Genomic DNA, 13,637 nt, shown 5'->3' on the forward strand with positions numbered 1-13,637 from the left:
AGAGAGAAGTCAGCATAGTGGCAGCACACCTACCCACTGAGTCGTTCAAATTAGCTCTGGATGGGAGTCGGTACCGAGATGCGAACCCAAAACCTACCAACCTTAAGTTCGATGGCTTAACCACTACATCACCGATACCAGTGTCTGTTTATCACTGTCAGGATATTTGTTCGTATGAATGTCTGTGTATTGGTTTCTGTCATTCTTTCTGTGTCAGTCTCTCTTTATCTATTTCTCTATGTTAGCGTATACACGTTCGCTAGCTCTTTTTTCTCTTCTTCCTTCCTTCCTTTATTGCTTTAATCATTCATTCGTTCAGTTTTACTTTTGTTATTTCTTTCCATATCTCATAATCATCTCCTTGCTCCTAACTCTGTATCTCTGGGTTTTTTTCTCTCTGCCTATATTAGTTAAATATAGACTACAAAACAATCAATAGTTTGATCCACTGATCCGCGAGTCTTGAGCCTTGACCCACAACGTGTATCTGTGGTTGCTATAATTTATTAATACTGTCAGTCGACTACCATTGTCCTGCAATGTTAATAATTAATTGTTTTCTTTATTTTCCTTCAGGGTGGAGTGTACATCTTTCAGCTAATAGACTGGTATTTCTGTACCTTCTCTCTGTTATTCATATCATCGCTGGAATGCCTTGCTATTGGATGGTGCTATGGTATAAACATTTTAATATATAATAATCAATACCGAGTGTTATAATTACACCTGGCGTGTATTATATAAGAGAGAGAGAGAGAGAGAGAGAGAGAGAGAGAGAGAGAGAGAGAGAGAGAGAGAGAGAGAGAGAGAGAGAGAGAGAGAGAGAGAGAGAGATGGAGAGTGGGGAAAAGACAGATAATGGAAAAAGATGGAAAAAGACCAGGAAATAACAGGAAATGTTTTATTTAATGACGCACTCAACGCCTTTTATTTACGGTTATATGGCGTCGGACATAAATTGGACCACACATAAATTGAGAGAGGAAACCCGCTGTCACCACTTCATGGGCTACTCTTTCCGATTACCAGCAAAATATCTTTTATATGCACCATACAACAAGCAGGGTAGTACATACCACGGCCTTTGTTACACCAGTTATGCAGCACTGGCTGGAACGAGAAATAGCTCAATGCGCCCACCGATGGGAATCCACCATAGGTCGCATCATGAGAGCGCTGTACCACCGGGCTAACAAAGTGACCAAATACATTGTCACTTTGCTTATTATATATTAAGCATTATGAAATATAGATTTAAACACAGCAGAGTATAGTCTTACCTAATATAATACACACAGTGCATATTATTTTAAAGAGCTATAATCACGTTTATGGAAATATATAATTTCATAGCAATTGTTGAATATTGTCTACTAATTCAGTATACTTGAGGCATTTAGATTGTGTACAGAATTAAAAAGGCTCGTACAGCAGAAATGTCAAGATGGCAGCGCAGGGGGGGGGGGGGGGGGGGGGGGGGGTCGGGACACCACGACTAGTATATCAAACGCCATGGTATGTGCTGTCGTGTTTGTGGGATGAGACATAACAAGACCCCTTGCTACTAATAGAAAGAATGTTGCAAGTTTCCTCGTTAAGACTGTGTCAAAATAGCCATACATGTTTGACATCCAATAGCCGATGGTTAACAAATCATTGTGATCTAGTAGTGTCGTTAAACAAAACAAAATAAGATTATTTAAGATTATAAACTTCTCTACATAATAAGATAATATGTTGTGCTATTTTTGCTACCGGCCTCGGTGGTGTTGTGGTTAAGCCATCGACCATAAGGGTGGTAGGCACAGGGTTCGCAGCCCAGTACTGGCTCCCACCCAGAGCGAGTTTTAACGACACAATGGGTAGGTGTAACACCACTACACCCTCTTCTCTTTCACTAAACACTAACAATTAACCCACTGCCCTGCATAACCCATATAGCTGAGGTGTGTGCCCAGGACAGCGTGTATGAACCTTAATTGGATATAAGCATGAAAATAAGTTGCAATGAAATGAAAATATATTTGCTGCATAAGATAGAATAAAATACATCCTGTCTAAAATGGTTCTAAGTGCGGAATTCAGCACATACACACATCTATGTATTAACATTATGCTACTAAGTAAGAGGAAACATTATTATAACACTATAACTAGGCAGATAATTATTGTTCCCTGAAGAAGGCGGTGGGATGCAGGTGAAAACGTAGGAATACATGCTAACGAATGTCTTTTGAACTTGACATGTAAATGGTTTTGTTAAAATGGTATGTAAATCATGTTGTGTCACATATTTTACAGGTGCTAGACGTTTCGGAGACGACATTAAGATGATGCTTGGGTGGAGACCTCCAGCTGTGTACAACATCTTCTGTTTCGTCATAGCACCCACAATGCTGATGGTAAATGTTACATTCCACAAAAAAATAATATAGGGTCGAATTAACAAAGCCTGGTTTAGACTTACACGCGTGTAACTACATACATTTAGAATGCTCAAACACCTGGTTTAGACTTACAGGCGTGTAACTACATACATTTAGAATGCTCAAACATCTGGTTCAGACTTACACGCGTGTAACTACATACATTTACAATGCTTAAACATCTGGTTCAGACTTACACGCGTGCAACTACATACATTTACAATGCTTAAACACCTAGGTCAGACTTACACGCGTGTAACTACATACATTTAGAATGCTTAAACACCTGGTTTATACTTACACGCGTGTAACTACATACATTTAGAATGCTTAAACACCTGCGTTTAAGAAAAAACAGAATTCCACCCAATATGTTTAACGCTTGAACTGGAGACAAAGTGTTCTGCAGTTTGATACATGCATGAAGAATAAGATTTTATCATCCAGTATGCATGTATAAGTAAAAACGTAGTCTCTATTGAATTAGGATGCATGTATCACATACACACAATATTGTACAGATGGCCTGGTTAATTATTACCTTGGTATTTTATGTATTTTGATACATGTATCACATAATTTATCGTGCATACTCCCTGAATAATTATAAACAACTTTACTGTATTTTGATGCACGTATTATATACATTTTTTATAGTGCCGTCTGCCTGGATTAGTATAGACGTTACTGTAGTTTGATTCATATACAACATAAAAAGAAATTTATTGCACAAACTATTCGGATAATTGAAAACTTTAATGAAGTTTGATAAATGTATCACATACAATGTAATTGTACGACTGTTTGAATATTGGAAAATTATAATTATATACTTTAATATATAATATATATTTAATATATATTTATGACACACATATCCCATAAAAACATTATTATACCGACTGCTATGATAGTTATAAATTTTATTGTAGTTTGTTACATATATCACATACAAAAGGTATTGCATAGAATGCCTGGATGTTATAAAATTTACTGCATTTTGTTATATATATTACATACAGACGTTATTTATACAGCAGGCACGGCTGAAGCAAGTATACTTGCAGTGTATACATAGAGTGTATACATAAAGTGTGTGTGTGTGTGTGTGTGTGTGTGTGTGTGTGTGTGTGTGTGTGTGTGTGTGTGTGTGTGTGGAGAGCGGGGGGCCTTGACTGGGATCGAGGGTGCAAACGTTTTAGGGAGTTCGTGGGTATCCTCCCTCGTAACATTTTCAAAACTCAATGTCTTAAAATGTAATTTTCTGCATTCTACAATTACAATTCTTCACTGCCTTAAGATGTACTACCAATAATAGTTTTGATTCACGATTATTACCCAGACCCCCTTGCTCCGCCGTGCCTGTACTGAGCAGTGGCGTATCTACGGAAAATAGCCCCTATAACAAGCACTGAAATTGCGCCCTTGTCCAAATATCTGACAACTATCTTTTAGAAATAAAAATGAACTTACAATTATCAATTTCAAACGGATTGTCAGGGAAACTAATTTGGCATTTAACGATTGAAAAATTATTAATTGTCGTTATTATTATTGTTTATTATTTAGATTAATAATTATGATAATACCCTAGGTACGCCACTGTCTGGTTGTGCGGATAATAATTATAAAGTTTACTGTATTTTGAATGATGTATCACATGAAACTGTTGTTGTACAGACTGCCCTGGTGGTTTCCTTCTTCCTGTACAAGCCGCCAAACTACGGCGAGTACGAGTATCCGAGGTACGCCCGCATCATTGGGTGGATGTTCGCCGGTCTGACGGTGTTACCCATACCTGCCTACCTCGTTAGAGAGTTCCTCGCAAGGGAGGGAAGAATATGCACGGTAGAGTTTTCGCTCTTTCGTTTTATTTCTTGTTTTTATTTTTAGAGTACAAGAAAGACAGAGAAAATGTGTGTGTATGTGAGAGAGAGAGAGAGAGAGAGAGAGAGAGAGAGAGAGAGAGAGAGAGAGAGAGAGAGAGAGAGAGAGAGAGAGAGAGAGAGAGAGAGAGAGAGAGAGAGAGACAGGCAGACAGACAGACAGACTAGCCTCGGTGGTGTCGTGGTTAAGCCATCGGGCATATAGCTGGTAGGTACGGGTTTCGCATCCCACTACCGGCTCCCACCCAGAGAATTTTTAACGACTCAGTTGGTAGATGTAAGAGCACTACACCCTCTTCTCTCTCACTAACCAACTAACAACTAACATACTGTCAAGGACAGCCCAGGCAACTGAGAAGTGAACCCAGGACAGCGTGCTTGAACCTTAATTGGATATAGGCACGAATATAAGTTGATATAAAAATGAGAGAGGGGGGGGGGGGGAATAGTATACAGAAAGTACCTACCACGTACACAAAATGCTGCTCAATGTGTATGGGTAGGAGCCAGGAGGTATCAAAAACTAATTTTCTTTCATTTTGTTATATATAATAATGTTATTTAAAACTTAATGAATATGAATTTACTTTACTTTACTTTACTTTACTTTATTCTAAGTTAATTTACCGTAATAATTTAAATTTTCTTTCATTTAATAATTTAATTTAATAATATAATTTAATCTGAATGTGTTACTGTTTCTTTCCAGAGATTAATACAGATGTTGGAACCTGACACAAAATGGGGACCACGTCACGACACCGAGTTAATGACATACAGCAAAACATCACTCTTCAAACGCCGGACTCTTCGAGAAAACGCGCGTGATATACTCAACATTCGTGATTAGGGGCTTAACCATGTGCGATCATGATGTGTACTAGCAACTTACTGTATTTATAACAGTGTTAGCTATCACCTGGTCGGATGCATTTCTTCATACACGTGTTATAAATGTGTTGAGGGTTTTGTTTAATTTTAATATTCGTTTCTGTCACACAGGATACAAGGGGTTCTGTTACTCATCTGATATAATATCCATAATATTTATGGCACACATAATCTGTTTACACAATCTACTTGTGCTTATTTATGAACTTCACATAACAATGTTTTTACGTTCATGGAAGTATTAGCTACATAATCGCCTTATACACTGTATAACACGTGTATAACTGTTTATCAACTGCTGGGGAGTCGTAAAATACTAATCCCATTCACTCATTCATTCATTAAATCCTTTATTCGTCCATACATACATTCATTTATTCAATATAAAATACTATGAAATAACAACTGATTTTTAAAAAATTAATTCACGAAATAAGGGGAAGCCCCATTCTTTTGTACATTGATACAAATAATGTAATCCAATTCAGAGAATTTACTGATTCATTATTAACGCGTAACGAAAAGAGTTATTTTATTATTATATATTATTATTTTATTATCTGAAATGCGGTAAAGGAAATAGTTGAAACGATCAAGCATTGTCGAAAGTTCAGGGAGATATGAACATCAGGTGTTGAAGTAACATCTTATCATTTGGACAAATCAAAGCATTTACAACAAAACATTATACTTTTACCGATTGAAATTATATCCAATTAACTACTAGTATATCCACGAACTAATCGTACCTAAGGTTACTTGTTATGACTAAAGCACCAGTCTCACATACACGAATTATACCCCGAATGTCCAGGAATATACACGATCCTATGCAGCCCCGATTTCTCCCGATGTTTGGGCAAAATTTGCATGATTCGGCTTCTTTCCCGAACTGCGTACGAATGCTCACGACTGCGGCAAGAACTAATACCATACCACTACGATCTTGAACCCAATTCATTACGAATCGGGACGACCTACTACGTGTCCCCTAGAATGCCTTCCCGAATACGCTACCAATCATGACGATTAATGCGGGACGCGTCAAGAATTACTACGACACGCCTACGAATCCGCACGACTGCTACACGAATAAGTACGACTGCCTCAAGAACCAGTACGACTTCTACACGAATCAGTACGACTGCCGCAAGACGCCTATATGAAGGCTGCCGAACAGGCCAGATTTCATTCGATGTTGTGTCTGCAAGCAGTGAACATCACCATGTCGCTCTTCAAGAAGTCAGCAACCGGCCGCAAGGGACGAGTGGAGAGCCAGCGTACCCGTGGAGAACAAGAGGCAGAGAAAGAGCCAGAGGTAGACGTACGAATACCCCACGTTTAACCACGAACATACTACGGTTACGCACGATGCCCTCAAGAACTCGTAAGATTGAGTCACGATTTCAACTTTATTCACGAATACTCCCGACAGTTTTGAACATGTTCAAAACAGTCGGGAGTCGATCCAGAACATTCAAGAATACTGACGAAAGGCCAGGAACCCCTTACCGCCTCAGTACGTATATCCAAGAATCACCAACAAAACTTAAATCGGGCCCATTCGGGACATAATTCGTTTATGTGAGACGGGGGTTTAAAGGTGAGTTTTACGGCTGGCGCACGTGAGCACCATAGCCATTCCACAAATCAAAATAGGCGTACCCCTCTAACGATTAAAATTTTCAGAGTGAAGAAATAATACATTGGTTACCGACTATTCGGAACATCTTTGATGTATTCGTTGGTATCGGACATCCACGAAGCAACTTTGCTAGTTTATCTGTTACATAATTTACATTGGTTATCGACTGTTCCGAACATCTTGGATGTATTGTTTGCTATCGGACATCCACAAAGGTTTGCTCAGTGCGTAAGACATGCAAGTGATCTCTCATGTTTTTATTGATGGTGGTCATATGACCTAAAATGTCATTCACAAACTGTCATTCACAAACTGTCATTCTAATACAAAGGAACTCGTACCTTTCTTAGAAAAAATCATCAAATCATCTAACTGCCATTTGCCATATATGTTAATGGCACACACCCACCTCGTAGTACTTACAAATGACCACCGACTGTAAACGGTGCTGCGTCGTAAAGTGTTACTGTTGCAAAGGTATTTACGACGATAATAGTTCTAAGATCATTTCATAGAATGAGACGCTGGATACAAACCACGGCTATCTGGTCTTTGAATCCAGGTTAGTTATTAAATATGCAGCCTCGATCATATAAATAAACACAAAACACACACACACACACACACACACACACACACACACACACTCGGATATATATATATATATATATATATAGAGAGAGAGAGAGAGAGAGAGAGAGAGAGAGAGAGAGAGAGAGAGAGAGAGAGAGAGAGAGAGAGAGAGAGAGAGAGAGAGAGAGGGACACACATACACACACAAAGCTTGGTTCAATGTCATTTAATCAGTTTATGCATAACGTTTTTACAGTGGAGCTTTGTTCATATCTGTCATTTATGAGTTGGCGTTTGTCCCAGTGTTTGCTTTTGTTTTATTTTTTGTTTGTTGTTTTTTTCTGTTTGTTTGTTTGTTTGTTTTTTGGGGTTTTTTTTCATAATTGTTTTTTGTTAATTTGTTGCAATCAATATTGGAATTTTAACATAATTTTAATAAATGGTGAATGGATCTGCGTGGGTTTTTTGTCTCCTAGTACTGCTACATTGGGAAACGTGACTAAATATTAACATTGTGTCAGCATACGTTATTCTCATACAACTGTATTGCCCTACATGTGTCATCTTTAAATGTGCACAACATTACCGAAAGGCATTGATTAACACATGGTGTAAACTATGTTCTGTTGTTTTACACTACTTACAACTTTGATGTTTGATAAATCCAATGTGTTTCTTGTCGTCTTGGACCCATTATGTTATATATTTACAGCCAGACTGAAATATTTTAAAGACGCTATACACACAGTATGTATGTGACACTGTGTGTATAGCGTTGCCATGGCGTCTATTGGAGTCGGCAAGGGCTCCATTTCACGAAACATCGTACGTTTACGACAGTAATTTACTGGCCAGATGAAACATTCAACTGTGGGGTGAAAAGTTGGGTGCACTTCGAACTTTGGTGTACGGGAACCTAAAAAAAGTTTAAAGTTAAAATTTATTTTAACAACACCACTAGAGCACATTGATTTATTAAGCATCAGCTATTGGATGTCAAACATTTGGTAAGTTTTGACATATAGTCTTAGAGAAGAAACCCGCTACATGGCTTTCTTTGGTAGCAAGGGAACGTTTAAATGCACCATCCCACAGCCAGGGCTGTAAGGCGCAGCGGGCCGACACACTTGGTCCGTAAAGTAAGCGTCTGTGAGACACATGATAGCATATGTCACGACCTTTGATATATTATTGGTAGTAAACCCCCTACATATCAATATTATAAGGGAAGGGCTGGAGAAAGAAAGAAATGTTTTATTTTAACGACGACGCACTCAACACATTTTATTTACGGTTATATGGCGTGAGACATATGGTTACGGACCACACATATTTTGAGAGGAAACCCGCTGTCGCCACTACATGGGCTACTCTTTCGATTAGCAGCAAGGGATCTTTTATTTGCGCTTCCCACAGGCAGGATAGATCAAACCATGGCCTTTGTTGAACCAGTTATGGATTACTGGTCGGTGCAAGTGGTTTAGACCTACCCATTGAGCCTTGTTGAGCACTCACTCAGGGTTTGGAGTCGGTATCTGGATTAAAAATCCCATGCCTCGACTGGGATCGGAACCCAGTACCTACCAGCCTGTGGAAGGGCTGGAGGTGACTTGTGCCAATATTACTTGTAATGTTAATAGTAACACGAATTGTGGTTTAGTCGTAGATTTATGTTTACGTGCAAAACTAGGCTTACGATGTTTTGTGAAATTGGGCCCTGAAGTCCAGGCTCTGAAAGTTTATATAATCACAGGAATGGGACCATGTGTCTGTGGTAGTTAATAATGTAGAAGAGATAGATAGTATAGCTACCTCGAAAACTAGTGTCAGTGAATTTAATTTATACACGAATTCCCTATGCAGGCACCAAATCAAAATTATTATTGGTAGTAAACCTCGATAGAAATCCGGGCACTTTACGCCCTCAATCTCAGTCACCCCATCAACCCCCCCCCCCCCCCCCCCCCCCGCCGCCAGTGTCTACACGCTTCCGCTGAGTCTGCTATAATTTGTTTTTATTTTTCATTTACTTACACATACAACTACATGTACTTACCAAAATGCATTCTTGATAGACATAGCTTTAGACCTGCGTACATCACTAGTCCATTCATCTGTATTGTCAAATACAAATACGCAATTTTACATATCGGATCAGGAAATAGCTGCATGTTTTAGGTGTATTCATTTAACCTCGGTGTCTTATTGGGATTTGAGAAACCCCTATTCATACGACAGTCTGACAACCATTTGACATAGCAGTTTTCCATTGACCTTTAATTTTGTCTGTCAGAGCGTAAACAAGTCTGTCCCAAAACATCCTGTCCTTCACTTTGATGTATGTCACAGTCTTAAGACATCTACGCAAGTCGGTGCCCATTTCCTCGACTGGAACACTATCCAGCATCACCGGTATCAAGTGATTACTCTTTTGCAGCAGACTCTGGTGAAATGCTGTTCGAAATTCCATCATGCACCACTCGCTTTCCAGGAAATTCCTTGACAGCACCATTACCGTATGTCTGCTGGACTCAATGCTTTCGATGATATTGTCAGCAATGGCGGCACCCACCGCGAAATCCCGCTGATGTAAGCAGAGGCGGAAGTGTGGACCGGAAGACGGGCTCTCTAACCATGGGAGGAGAGTTTGGACAACCCATTCCGTATCCAAGTAACTGTACGCCACGAAAGCATCAAACTGTTTGCATTCTTTGTTAGTTTCGCCCATGTGACAGGGCAGGAGGATGTCAAGACGCGTGAATGCGAGGATTCTGATCTCTTCGCGGTAACGAGTGATACAAAATATGAAAGCCAAAAGCAGAACAACAGTAGCAGAAAGAACCAATATGATTACCGTGTAGAACGAAATGACCTGACTGCACAAGTCTTCACGTTAATTTCCACAGATATATGTAGTTCATGTCTAAATTTGCAGCTTCTGGTGTTTTGTATTTGTGTAAAAATGTAGTAAAGTTGAGCAGACTGCAATTGCAGCGAAAAGGATTGTAACGAATGTCTATCAGAACATTCTTCACACGGAGAAAAGACCCAATTTCTTTTTCAGAAACTGTCTGAATGTTGTTATGAGTCAGATTACTCAGACCAGATGACGAGCGACTGGTACTCATTCCTCTCAAGTTAAACTGCGTAATGTTGTTGAAAGATAGATCAAGCATACGTAGCTGAACCAGTCTACGCCGCCATATTGTTAAATCAGGAGGAATGTCACGCCTGCCGAAATACGACAAATTCAGAATTTCTAATTTGGGATACTTGGAATTTATGAAACTATTTTCAAAATTGAAGGGGGAAAGATTACGCTGCTGACTGAAGTCCATCAGTATCAGATTGTTCATCTCACAAATGTGTTTATGATGGACGATACTTGAAATTCTCTGAGACAGTTTGTCAGTGATGTTAAAATGTGAAGATTTATTTCCTGTAAATCCTTTTGATACTTTAACAGTGAAAGTTACACTTCTGAAAACATATTTCTCAACATTGACAGGTCCACATTCATACTCTGGTGGAAACTGTTTTAATCCCAACGATAAATAACTGCTTAGTTTAATTTCAATTAAGCAATTAGATATTTCCACAATTCGTAGTCTGTTGGAGATATTAAATATACCCAGTCTATTCGCTTCGGATCGGAAATCCTTTATGGTGCATCCGTGAACGGACAACGTTTGCAAATGCCAAGCTCGGTATGGCCACGGAAGGGAGATTACCGCATCTCGTTCACATCTCACCGCGAGTTTCAAACTTCCGAGTGATTTGAAAAAGTGGAAGCCTAATTTCGATAGTCAACGAAATTCCAGAAACTTCCATTCCTGACCCTGCAGTGGATTTTGTACAAGTTGTCAGTAGTTAATGTCTCACAAAATCCTTTCCAGTGTTGGGGCATTTCTCCGACATCTACCGTTGTACCATTGAAAACAGCAAACGTTTTCGTTGTGAAGTAGGTGACGCAGAGAACAAGTAAAATACCAAATGAATTATCCATCCGCGCCGAGAATAATCACTGAAATCATAGATCACCAGTTTTACTCTTGATACCCGACCTGAATCTGACGAAGTTGCACCGTCGATACATATGTTGGTTTTTTAGAGCTGTTAAACACTTGTATTGAAAAATGAAACGCAAAGTAGCTCAAAGGAACTTTGTTGAAAACACCGATGATCCTGGGTGTTCCTCTCTTTCATATCCAGTGACACAACCTTTTGATAAACCCGAGCCGACTTACTTACTTAATCCTCTTCGTGTGCGGCCGAACCCGAGCCGACACAAAGTAGCAACATTCTTGATTCGTCATGTTGGAATTTGACAGTCATGGCATCTTTGTATCAAACAACCCAAAGCTACTACGCTTGTTCCTGGAAACAAAAGTATAATATATAGCATGTCTTGATTAATATATCAAACTTATTGCAAACTCACTAATACGAACAATAATTTCCATATCTGTATTGGTCTTGTGCAATTTATTTTGGCCCGTGCTTTGTAGTCTTTATACTCCATGTGTAAAAACAACAGTAAGGCAAGAAATGTGTGTTTATATATATTTTATTGTGACTGCCTAAGGCAGACGCTATTCGTGCACCGTGTACTCACACATATATGTTGTTGAAAGACATGTCTTGTCATAAATCACACGTTTTACAAGAAAAGCGACAGGCAATATAATTTCCCCTAAGGACAGTTAATATGTTTAGAGACATGTGTAAGTCTGTAAGGAATAATTTAATTTCTGCCATAGTAAATTCTTGCACACCGGGTTTCCTTTACATATAAAAGCATATTAAAATTTCACAGTATGCTGGCACATGACAGTTTCACAGTAAACGTGCTGGCGCACAACAGTTTCACACTATAGTCCGTTTACGTGAAAAGGGAACTGATGAATTGGCATATAACTGTAATGAGTAATATAAACATTCATACAAAAATATATTATAAAGTTTTAAATCAATACCAACTGAAATAAAACGTCTTTTTAAAGAAAAAACCCACAACAAAAACAAAACAAAATTCAGTGTAAATAGAAAATATTCTTTACAAATTATCATCAAATGGCAAAGGCTGAATCTTAGTTTACAATGCAGGTATGAAGACAACTGATGGAAATATTTTTTGAACTGGTATGCGTTTAAAACCCAGTAATATGTTTTAAAGGGACATTCCTGAGTTTGCTGCAATGTTTGAGATGTTATCGACTAACAGAGACTTCTTACATATCAAATATATTTTCTGCATAAATTATTAGTGGCTGTATATTAAACGTGTTTCTGATCGTTCTAATATTTGTACAAGGTTAAATATCATTTTATTTCCTAAAAAAGAATGTTTCGTACGTACGAAATTATTTGAAGACAAAATCCAGTTTGGGCTTTTTACGAATATTAAGACAACCAGAAACATATTGGATAAAACAAAAACTGACATTCTAAACAAGAAAATATATTTAATATGTAAGTTTAATTGTAGAAATATTTTATTAGTGTAATATCTTAACTCGTATATTAGGACAAACATCGTCCGCGTTTTAGCATTGATCTTTTTCTTAATGTACACACTTACGTGGGAGTTTTTTCCCTTGGTCGGGAATAATAAAGTATCAAAATGGTTGGTATCGTCTGCTTTCCATTTATCTTGGAAGATACTACACTGGCGACGAGGATGGGATCAAATACATATGTACAGTAGTTACATGAACAGTCCCAGTTTTCAATGCGGAATTAATTCTGGACAGTAGGCCAAGAATTATAATTCAATATTGAATTATTAGCATTGAGGGTGAAAAGTTCCCACCAAGCCAGGTCACGCGATGGCGACTTTTGGGCGCATCGGAGAATATGACGGAAACGTACAAAAATGGTCCCAGTATGTGGAACGCCTAGGATTTTCCTTTGAAGCAAACAGAATAACCGATGATTCCAAAAAACGAGCAATATTATTAACCGAGTACGGTGCTAAAACGTACAGACTTATTCGTAGCCTGATCAGGCCAGAGCTCCCAGCAGAGAAATCGTTCGAGGAACTGTGTGTCATAGTAAAAAGGCATTCGTGTCTGACACCGTCAGTAATAGTTGAAAGGTACAAATTTAATACAAGAGACAGAAACAATGGTGAATCTGTTTCACAGTATGTGGCAGAGCTCAGAACATTAACAGAACATTGGAATTATGGCGACTATTTAAATGAAATGTTGAGGG

At 38.5% G+C, this 13,637-nt stretch overlaps 1 protein-coding gene across 3 annotated transcripts in view; it reads left to right on the plus strand.

The window, feature by feature from the left end:
* Positions 1-7,989, plus strand: part of LOC121388605 (sodium- and chloride-dependent GABA transporter 1-like) — a 224,808-nt gene extending 216,819 nt beyond the window's left edge. For 2 of the 3 annotated variants that reach the window (XM_041520011.1, XM_041520013.1), the window contains 4 exons: positions 577-676; positions 2,302-2,402; positions 4,107-4,274; positions 5,022-7,986. In XM_041520011.1, coding sequence (XP_041375945.1) covers positions 577-676; positions 2,302-2,402; positions 4,107-4,274; positions 5,022-5,162 — 510 coding nt within the window. In that variant the 3' untranslated portion in view covers positions 5,163-7,986. Of the gene's footprint in view, positions 1-576; positions 677-2,301; positions 2,403-4,106; positions 4,275-5,021 lie in introns of all 3 variants that reach the window. The other variant, XM_041520012.1, reaches the window with a different exon arrangement.
* Positions 7,990-13,637: the final 5,648 nt, after the last annotated feature.

This window comes from Gigantopelta aegis, chromosome 14, assembly GCF_016097555.1.
Source record: "Gigantopelta aegis isolate Gae_Host chromosome 14, Gae_host_genome, whole genome shotgun sequence".
Classification (NCBI taxonomy): Eukaryota; Metazoa; Mollusca; class Gastropoda; order Neomphalida; family Peltospiridae; genus Gigantopelta; species Gigantopelta aegis.